Here is a 10,866-nt window from a genome sequence, read left to right as displayed (position 1 = left end):
TACATGTTAAACCATACTCTTTGGTTCTTTCGGTAAAGTCACGTAGATATAAAATAAATTAAATCACGACGTTTCGGGTGCAACACAAGCGACCGTCATCAGGTGGGACAACCACAGCAAGAAACAATTGCTGAAGTGGGCAAAAGGGCTGCTGTGACGACGACAAGAGGCTATTCAGTATCGGTGAGAGGGGGGAGGAGCCAGGGAGGAGAGATAGAGAGGGGGGTGTGGGGTAGGAGGGGTGGAGCGCTGCAGCCGCTGCTCGAGGGATTGGGAAACGAGCGAGGCAAAAGTGGAGGTAAAACCTCTGCCCTGGCACCCACCCGTGCGTCGCTCGCTCTCATCCCTCTCGTCGTGCCTGCCTTCCCTGAGGCTCTCTCCCCCTTCTCTATTATTCTCGTTTCCTCCCGGCCTCTCGCCATGATTAAAGCAATCCTCGTGTTCAATAACCACGGCAAGCCGCGCCTCTCCAAGTTCTACAAGTTTTACGTGAGTTCGCAGTTGGGGTTGCGGGGGCGGGAGGGTACTGGGTGCGGGATCTTCCCGCCGGGGCCGCTCAGGCAAATGCCGCGGCTGCTCAGGCAAATGCTGTGGCTCCGCGTCTGCGACTAGGCCCCCGCGGGGTGTTTAAGGTTTCTGGAACAGATTAACATTGATACAAGTGTACACAATAATTGATGTGAACTTGGCATACGTATTATATGTAAATACAGCATACACATGTATACAATACCATACCAGCATTTAAGTGATTATTAATTTAACACAACCGCAGTGTAAAACGTACAAACGTGGCCAAATAACATTAAGTGATGTACCAAGCTTGAATTGCCTTACAGTGTGCATACACAGTTGTATATACAGTCCCTTTTGGACACTCCAATGCTGGATGAGGGACAGCCCAGGGTGCGGTTGAACATACTTCGCCACTCTGGTCAACTTGTACAGCCTGGGAGCATAGTACAATACAGTAGAATCATATGATTCTGCTGCATTGCATAATTAAACCTAATGTAATGCAATAACACCAACAATAGCCTAAATATATAAAACATTGCCATTCATGAAATAATGAAAATCATATTAATACAACGTAACGAATGTGAGACGGCAACAAACACGAACAGCCACCTCGCCTGCATGGACCAGCTTGGATTGGTTACCATCGAAGGACCTTCATCCAGCAGTGGATTGATCACGTCCGATGTTGGAAGAAGCCCATTACGGTATAAATGCAATACCGACAACGACCGCTGGTGCGTGTTTGCGAAAAAGACCGCAGCTGTGCGCATGACTTGCTGTATGTGTGACTATCAGTGCATGCCTGCTTAAGGGGCCGTCCATAAATGACGTCACGCACCTAGGGGGGGGGTCAGACATTCGTGACGATGTGACGAATGGGGGGGGGGTGAGAAATGTGACGTCACATCAAAATTCGCAACTTTAAATAAAAATAAACACGTTCTACTTAATTAAATAAACTTTTTAAATATGTTTTCTCCTACAACACCAGAGTGCAGCGCCACATTAAATACGCACTACAATGACAATAGTTTAAAGCGATTTGAAGCATGCTTTTTTTCGGGGGGGGGGGGGTCTGACTATTTGTGACTCTGTGTGACTAGGGGGGGAGGGGGTCAAAAATCGTCCAAAATCGCGTGACGTCATTTATGGACGGCCCCAAATTGCTTGATGACGGGTTACTTGGTTCGTGACGATAACATTTGTGTACATGACTTTGGCTTTGCGTGTGTGTAAATGACTGCGTGACACTGTGCCATGACTTGGTATGACTGCGTGCGTGTGTGACTAGCTAGCCGTGTGCCCGATTACACGTGCGTTTGACCGGGCGCGTGGATGTGCGGTGGTGTAGCGGATAGCGCTACGCTGCACTATGAACCCGGCAACCCGAGTTAGATTCACGCTCACGGCCAACACCAGTGATGATTACGCAAACCGGTCCTGGACCTTCCCTAGGTCGACTCGGCCTCAAATTTGTACCTAGTGCGGTGTATAGTAAGCATCACCACTGGGGAGACAAAGGCGGCCGTGCGTGGTGAAGGCCACCCACTCCTATCGTGTGCCGTGCCGATCTTAATAGGTGCTCGCTAACAGCACTTTCCGCAGCAGTCTGTTGAGGCTATTTGGGGATCTTTGTCTTTGTTCAGAGCGAGGACATGCAGCAGCAGATCATCCGGGAGACATTCCACCTTGTGTCCAAGCGAGACGACAATGTCTGCAACTTCCTGGAGGGGGGAACGTGAGCGTCGCACCCTCGGCTCACCCCTGCGCCCCTCCCCCCGGCGGGACTCCAGCCCCACCGGGGGGTGTCCAAGCATCTCCGTATTCGGTCGGAGCGATCACCAGTCCAGAGACCATGAGGTCAAACCCCCACCAACTGCCTTGTGACGGCAGAAAGCGCGATGCGGCATTGTGAACCCGGCCACATGAGTTTTATTCCCGGCCAAGGCTAAACAACAGTGGCAAGTTCATATCATAACCGGTCCTGGGCCATCCAACCACGGGGTATGCAGCGTATGCAACACATAGGGGCCCAGTCGACCACTTGGCAGGCCCGAATTAACAGATAAACAAGTTTAAAAAAAAAATATGTTTTAATGTATTTTAAAAAATGAGAACAATCGAATATATAGTTATAACCTACATATTCTTGTATATGGGTTAAAACATCCGTAGCTTTTTCAGTAACATTGAGTCAGGAGAAAGTAGGGGGGGCCACAGTCGTATCTTGCATCGCCCCCCGTTGAAAAAGGTCATTGCGCCCTTGCATCCAGCACCCCCGTGCTCCCTGCTACTCTCTTCACCAAGCATGGTGAAGTGTGGTCAAACAAACCCCAAGACTCGCACGGCATGGGAAAGCCCTCTTACAGCAGTGGATTGATCTAAGGGCTGTAAGAACAGCATGGCAATGCTGTGTTAACACACTCGTGCCTCACAGCAACAAAGGCTTGGGTTTGATTTCTGCAGCATCCTCCTGAAAAAAGAGTCGGTGAGGCTTTTGTGGGTAAACAAGTTAAATAAGAATAATGTATGGTTACATTAGGAAAGTGTTACAATCGAAAATCGAGGAATCAACAAACTAGAAATGTGGTGCGGTGTGGTGCAAACCATCTTGCCGATATCACAGATGACTGACAATATCCCAATAGTTTTATACTAAGCTTTCGCGACCAATATCATCCATAATTGAGGTTTTTTGGGTTAGATCGCGTAAATATATAAATGTGTCGTTAAAACCTGCCACCACCCAACTAGTAAGGGTTGTCACGTAAACAGAACATGCCAATTCCTCACTAGTACAGCACACCGGTGTGTTGGAGACCCGAGCCACAACATTTACAATCTGAGTACGACGTTCCGCAAGTAATTACAACTGGCTTCATCAGGTGACAGCCAGATTTGTGAAGAAGTCTTACTATTTTTTTCCTTATATAGAGGCGTAGATGTGGTGACCACGCTTTTCCACTCTTGCGCCACGTGGGGGGGGGGGGGGATTACTGAGGCAATGTACATTATGCATTATGCAAGCCCTTTGAACTTGTCCTTCCTGTCTATTGTAAATGTTGTGGCCTGGCTCTCCAACACACCGGTGTGCTGTATTAGTGACGAATTGTCATGTTCTGTTTACGTGACAACCCTTACTAGTTGGCTGTGTCGGGTGGTGGCGGGTTTTAACGACACATATATTTACGCGATCTAACCCAAAAAAAACTTTATTGTGAATACCCCAATACAACGCGTGTATTCTGGTGGAACGTGCGAACTCCACTTGTCTGCTGCCGTGGATGTTTGCTCTTGCAATTTGCTGAGTCACATACTTGCTCGGCTGTGTGAGCAGCGAGCCATGTTGCCACCGTAGCCTTTTGTGCTGAGTAACCATGGGTGCAGGCTGATAGGTGGCTCGGACTACAAGCTCATCTACAGGCACTACGCGACGCTCTACTTCGTGTTTTGCGTGGACTCGTGCGAGAGCGAACTCGGCATCCTCGACCTCATCCAGGCATGGCCACACACACGCACACCACACACACTGGCAGTCATTCGTTGGGTGCTGGTGGTGTTTGAGCGCTAGTGTAGTAGTGGTTAGCGCCACGTTGCGCTACGAACCCGGCAGAGACTTGAGTTCGATTCCCACTCACGGCCACCAACACCAGTGACGAATATCTGAACCAGTCCTAGGCCTCCCCTAGGTCCACTCAGCTTTAAATGAGTACCTGGTGCTGTGTGTAAAAACTAATCTCACTGTGGAGACAAAGGCAGTCAGGCGTGGTGCTGGCCACCCACCCTTCGTGTGCCATGCCGTCCTTCATAGATGCACGCTAACGGCACTTGCCCCAACATCCAGTTAAGGCTATACGGGGGATCTTTGTTTATGAGCTTGGGCAGTACACTCATGACAAACTCCAGTTTTGCAGCTGAGGTCTCGCTCCAAATCAGTAGAGCGGCATGATCTTTTCATCGGCTGCGCAATGCTGTGTGCAAGCTATCTGGTCTATTGCTCCCGCACGAAGTTTCGGGTATTCTCGGCCACAGGCATGCCCTCACTTATGCTTGTAAAATGTGGACCCTCTAATGGAACAACTGCGCCTGTTAGAAATATTCAGGATAGCCTGCCTACGATCCATCCTGGGTTAACACAGACTGGATTGTGTGAGGAGTTCACAGATCCTTGAAAGATCTGGACACAGTCCCATCAGTAATTTCCAGCAAGCAAGGCTGCATTGGCTGGGTCATGTAGCTGGCTTGCCCAGCCACCGAATGCCTGAACAGCTTTTATTTGGTTTAACACGTAGATTGGATAGAGGGGGCTAAACAGGTGCGGCACATGCTAGAGAAGATGTGGAATAATGCGGTGTGAGAGGATATGGAGCTGAGTCGGCTTGCCAGTAACTGGTACCAGCAGTGCCAAGATCGGAGGAGGCTCATGAAGGATGCTTGCTACTGGGCAGTTGGAGGTAGTCACCCTCTAACAACAGCAGAAGGCAGAGGAGCGACGCCCGCAACAATGAGCGACGCGCCGGGCGGCTAAAACACAGCAAGTTGGCACGATAGGGGGCACAGGTGGTGCATCTGTTAGTCATCTCAGTCATTCAACCGATGGTACCTGGTTCTGTTCCGTGACCTCCTGTAAGTGAGCGTTTGCACTTCACGTGGCCTTAAAGTACACATAGCCTAGCTTAAGTGGCGAATGGCGGTTGTTATAGCGTTGATGGTGTTGTCAGTAGTGTTGGTGGAGATTAGTTGATGATGTTTGTAATGGTGCTTGATGGCTGTGTTTGTTGGTGATGTTAACATGTATGTTGAACGTATTTCGCACCGTATGTAGCCAACCTTGCTATTCAGAGGTGCGGGGGAAGGAAAACAAACTAAACACAAAAAACACTTCTAAAGAAATGAGTGATGATGTTGTTATGTTCCTGGTGTTGATCGTGGTGTTTGGTGGTAATGATGGTGTTCATAATGACTTTGATTGTCGTGCAGTGTTGAAGGTGTTTGTGTGATGGTGTTGATGATTGCGTTGATGGCGGTGTCCGTGGCAATGTTTGTTATTGTGTTGATGGCAGATCAGCATTAACGATGGTGGTGGGGATGTTTGTTATTGTGTTGACAGGGGTTCAGCGTTGACAGTGTTGGTGGTGATGTTTTTATTGTGTTTGATTGCATTGGTGGTGATTGTTATTGTGTTTGACGGTGGTTCAGCATTGACAGTGTTGGTGGTGATGTTTGTTATTGTATTTAATGGTGTTGGTGGTGATGTTATTGTGTTGATGGCAGTGGTGGTGATGTTTCTTATTGTGTTTGACCGCGGTGGTGGTGATGTTTGTTATTGTGTTGATGGCGGTGGTGGTGATGTTTGTTATTGTGTTGATGGCGGTGGTGGTGATGTTTGTTATTGTGTTGATGGCGGTGGTGGTGATGTTTGTTATTGTGTTGATGACGATGGTGGTGATGTTTGTTATTGTGTTGATGGCGGTGGTGGTGATGTTTGTTATTGTGTGGATGGCGGTGGTGGTGATGTTTGTTCTTGTGTTTATGACGGTGATGGTGATGTTTGATTTTTGTGTTGATGGCGGTGGTGGTGGTGTTTGTTATTGTGTTGATGGCGGTGGTGGTGATGTTTGTTATTGTTTGACGGCGGTTCATCGTTGACAGACGTTGGTGGCGATGGCAATTCATTGTGGTGTTGACATTGTCTTGTTTTGGACCAGGTGTTCGTGGAGACTCTGGACAAGTGCTTTGAGAACGTCTGTGAGCTGGACCTCATCTTCCACGTTGACAAGGTCCGGGCGGTGTTGATGATGGGGCAGAAGCCCTGTGCTTTCTGGGTCATTAATCTCCTGGCAAATCACCAAGATAATCAGCACGAACCCTTCTAGAATCTCCACATGGACGTATTGGCGCTACACCGGTGCAGCATGACACACTGGTCCTTCATAAAACAGTCTGCAATCAAAAATGTAACTGACATTCGTCTTCCGACTGCTTCACGGGAACTGATTTTGATGCACACCCTGCAAGTTTTTGGACCGGGGGTTGAGAATCGCAGGAAAATAAATCATTTTTGCGCAAAAAATATTTCTTATATTGCGCACCACTGGAGTACCGCCAAAACGTTCATATATATTATACTTTTCTTCGTGGGTTTTTTTTATGCTGCAGCATAGCAATTGGCAACAGGTGTGGCACATTGCAAACATATCCCAGGTGTGCCCGCTGAAGGTATTTTCAGGTTTATAGGAAAAGCAAAGAATCCCCAGTTGCTGTTCGTAAGCTAGGACAGACGAGAAATCTCCGTTCTGTGGTCGATCCAGCCCCTGCCTCCCCCCACCTCTCTCCATTGGCCGTGCGTGCTCCAGCAGTTCAGGAGCAGACGTTAGCCATCAGCCCCTGACCCCGGCCCTCTGGACTCCCTCGGTCGCATGTTCGCGCAGTTGGAGTTTGTTTTTTTTGGTTCAGTGTGCCACGAAGATCGAGCGAGCCCGAGTGTGTGTTTGTGCATGTGTGTGCCGCGGTGGCAGCTGAGCAGCTAAGGCGGTTGAAGGGATGGGCGATCACGTGATTGTGTGTGAGAGTGTGCTTTTTTGTGTGATTGAGTTTTAAAGTGAGTGTATGTGTATGTATCTCGGTGGATTAGTCGCATTTCTCGATTTTTTAAATTGTTTAACGTTTTTGTTTTAACGTTTTTCTCAGCAGTTTTGTTTTGCCACGCTTTTTTTTCTTTCCAACCGTGCGTGTACAGTACCTGTATTATTTGTATCTGTGTATTATCTGTATCCCCGTGTCTGTGTGTTGTCTGCGTATGTTTATAAATAGCGTGGGATGTACTGTAGCATGCGGTGTATTGTAGTATGGGGTGTACCGTAGTGCATGGTGTACTGTAGTATGTAGTGTGGTGTACTGTGGTGCGTGTACTGTAGAGTGGGGTGTACTGTAGCATTTATACTATAGTGTGTGTGTACTCTAGTCTATGATGCATTGTGGCTTGTATAGCATCGTGCGGCACAGGTGGTGTGCATGTGGTAGAGGCTGTGTGTGTGTAGTCGTGGGTGGCTAAAGCACAGCAAGTTGGCACAGTAGGGGGCACAGGTGGTGCATCAGCCAGTCGTCTCAGTCAGTCGGCCTGTGGCACCTGGGTCTGCCCCGTGACCTCCTGCCAGAGGGCATTCGACACTTCACGTGGCCTCAAGGTGCACATAGCCTGGCACAAGTGTCGTGGTGACGTCACCGCTATTTCATGGCGAATGGCGGTTGTGTGTGTGGTGCAGGCTGAACGTGTAAGTGTTGCAGGCTATGTGTGTGTGTGGGCCGTATTGGTGTGAGTGGGGGATGTGTATGTAGATAGATTGGTGCGTGTGAGGGCCTGGTAAACCCTCCACCTGGCACTTTTTTCCTACCAAGCACCAGGGTGGAAACACCAACATGAGCCCGTGCTAGAGACCAAGGGGGATAGACATTCATGACACCTTTTGGCCAAACTCCATCTGGCAAATCCAGGAACAGGAAAACACTGAGATTGGCCACGTGGAATGTTTGGACTCTCTTTGCGGAGGAGAGGCTGCCACTCCTTCGTCAAGAGATGGACTGGTCCTGCTTGGACCTTCGTGGAATACAGGAGGTCCAGTGGACCGGTTCTGGTTCCAGTCATCATGAGGGATGGACAGTTCTCCACTTAAGGCAGGAAACTACCAAACAGGGGGGAGTGGCACTTATTTTGCAGTGAAGTGTGGGAAGCTGTAAATCCCAGGCTATTGCGGGCTCACCTCCCCATCAAGTGTGGTGGTGGTTGCTTACTCCGCCACCAAAGATGAACATCAGTGGAGGGATGCAGACTAGGTTGATGAGTCAGATGTCTTCTATAACCTGTCCCAGGTGCTAGCTAAAGTGGTTCCTCGGGATAGAGTCATCCTGTTAAGTGACTTTAATGCCTGAGTGGTTCATGACGCAGACACCTGGGTTGGAGTGATCGGAAGGCATGGGCCTGATCAGCTCAACAATATCGGAAGGAGGCTGAAAGACTTCTGTGTAGCCCATGGGCTTGTAATTACGAACACGCTGTTCCTGCATTGGCACATCCACAAAACATCATGGATGCACGCCGGGGCCAAGCAAGAACATCTGATAGACTTTTTAATTATGGACCAGCGGATGCGGGCCCATGTCCTTGACACCAGGACCTACCGTGGAGCTGATCTGCCCACTGACCATCTACTTGTCATCTGTCAGATGCGCCTGCCATTTTTATTAAATCCTTTATATTAAGTTCACTTGCTTGCTTGCTTACGCGCTTAAGACCGTGCAAATCTTTTGGTCGTTTTTTAACCCACTTCCCGTGATCCAATCGAGCTGACATTTTGCACACAGACTCGTTGTGCGTGACAATTTATTTTCGTGAAAATTTTTTTCCAAATTTTCCACTTTTTAGGAAAAACAAAAAATTCCAAAATTTTCCACTTTTTAGGAAAAAAAAAATTACACTAACACAATCATATATTTTTCCTAAACACAGAAAATTATTCAAGAAAACAACAAAAATGTACAATGTAAACAATCATACAAAAACTGAAAACCTTATAATCCTTATATACGACTTTCCTTATATTTAATTTAAAATACCAATGTGATAAAAATAAAACTCTTACTCAAGAAAAACAGAAATGAATAATAAAATAAATTCGATGCCACGCATATAAAGGATTTATAGTGAAAAACTTTGTTTTTACGGGTTAATTTTTATCACATTGCGGTGGTGGGTGTCCATCTAGAACCCAATTCAAACCCAGTGGCCTGGTCTCAGCTAGCTAAGGATATTTGCAAGCAGGAATTTCAACATCACTTGCAGCTGGGGTTAGCATTGTGCCCCCCTCCTGATGCCGAGGGGAATGAGGTTCAGGACTGTGGCTAATGAAGGGGAATTCCCTCAACCAAGATAACATGGGGCAAGATGGGGGCGACTCTGCTAGCACTGCGGTGCCTCACAGAAGTAGCCACCCCATCTGAATGGTTGGCTGAGGTGCCATCTGTGGAGGAAGGGTGAGGTGCGATCTGAAGTCTTAGACCAGGAAAAGCACCAGGCAGAGATGGTCTTCCAAGTGAAATGCTGAGGGAGAGCGGCATCTGTGTGCAGACTGCCCTACATGACATCATCACAACTGTCTGGACCACAGTACGAGTTCTGCAGGATTTGAAGGATGCCCTCTTAAAAACGGGGACCGCACTGATTATATCAACTATAGGGACATCTCTCTTCTCAGTGTGCCGGGAAAGATCCTGGCAAGCATTATTCAACAACGCCTTGCCAGGTACGCTAAGGAGAGGCTTGCAGAACCCCAATGTGGTTTCAGACTTTGGCAGTCCTGTATGTATGCCATATTCTCTGTCCGTCTACTACAGCAGAGGTGTAGGGAATTCCAACAAGACCTACATCTCTGCTTTATTGACCTGGTCAAGGCCTCTGATACCATCAACAGGCCAGGGCTGTGGACAGTTCTTCGTGCTTTCGGAGTCTTTGACTTTGCTCACAATCATTAAGAGCCTTCATGATGGTGGGCAGCCCCGGGTAAAGCTATGTGGCCAGGAGTTGGAACCTTTCCCTGTTCACTTTTGGGATGTGACAGAGATGTCCTCTGGCTCCCACATTATTTAACATCATCTTTGACCGCATAGTTCGAGAAGCTTTCCATTGTCTGTACCGGAGGAATTTCCATCTGGTACAAATGTAATGACATCGCGGGATGTCAACGTGCGGTGCCTGCCCTAGAGAGGTGCAGTGTCACAACATCGCGGATACCACAATGGTGTGGGTGTAGTACCGGCCCTAGAGGGACCCGGTGAGCGCTGATTAATAGCGCTAGATGGCACCACGCTTGACGTGCAGTACCAACCCTACAGGACAGGGTGTGTGAGTGCCGGCCGAAGGATGAGGTTACTAAAGGTCATGGCACTGGTTGACCCGGGAGGACACGTGACCAGTTAAGTCTACAAAGGGGCCCCAAGTGGGGGCAAGGGGTGGTCACATGGTTGGGACCCAGATGTGATCCATCCTGAGTTTAACCAGGCTGGATTGTGTCAGGAGCTCACAAACCCTCGAAAGATCTGGACACATTCCCATCTTCTTGGTTCTTTCGGTAAAGTCTCGTAGAAGGGAAGTAATAAAATAATAAAAATAATAAAATAATTCTCACGACGTTTCGGCCACAACGCAAGCAGCCGTCCTGAGGTGAAAACCAGGTCTGTCGAGGCGACAGCGTCTGAATGAAACAGCACCATGCTTGGAGCATATATTTAAGCTGGGTTGGAAGGGGGGGAAAGGGCGCCTTGACAAAAGAATTTGCATATCAAGAGGAA

The 10,866-nt window shown here is 48.3% G+C and overlaps 1 protein-coding gene across 1 annotated transcript in view; it reads left to right on the top strand.

Moving 5' to 3' along the window:
• The first annotated feature begins 271 nt into the window (after positions 1–271).
• Positions 272–10,866, top strand: part of LOC144952012 (AP-3 complex subunit sigma-1) — a 29,250-nt gene continuing 18,655 nt past the window's right edge. The window contains exons 1-4 of the mRNA XM_078882401.1: positions 272–489; positions 2,169–2,260; positions 3,910–4,021; positions 6,231–6,302. Of these exons, the coding sequence (XP_078738527.1) occupies positions 421–489; positions 2,169–2,260; positions 3,910–4,021; positions 6,231–6,302 (345 nt within the window). The 5' untranslated portion in view covers positions 272–420. The remainder of the gene's footprint in view (positions 490–2,168; positions 2,261–3,909; positions 4,022–6,230; positions 6,303–10,866) is intronic.

This window comes from Lampetra fluviatilis, chromosome 65 (genome assembly GCF_964198595.1).
Source record: "Lampetra fluviatilis chromosome 65, kcLamFluv1.1, whole genome shotgun sequence".
Lineage (NCBI taxonomy): Eukaryota > Metazoa > Chordata > Hyperoartia > Petromyzontiformes > Petromyzontidae > Lampetra > Lampetra fluviatilis.
The sequence above is the reverse complement of the archived record's forward strand: the minus strand, read 5'-3'. Positions and strand labels throughout refer to the sequence as shown.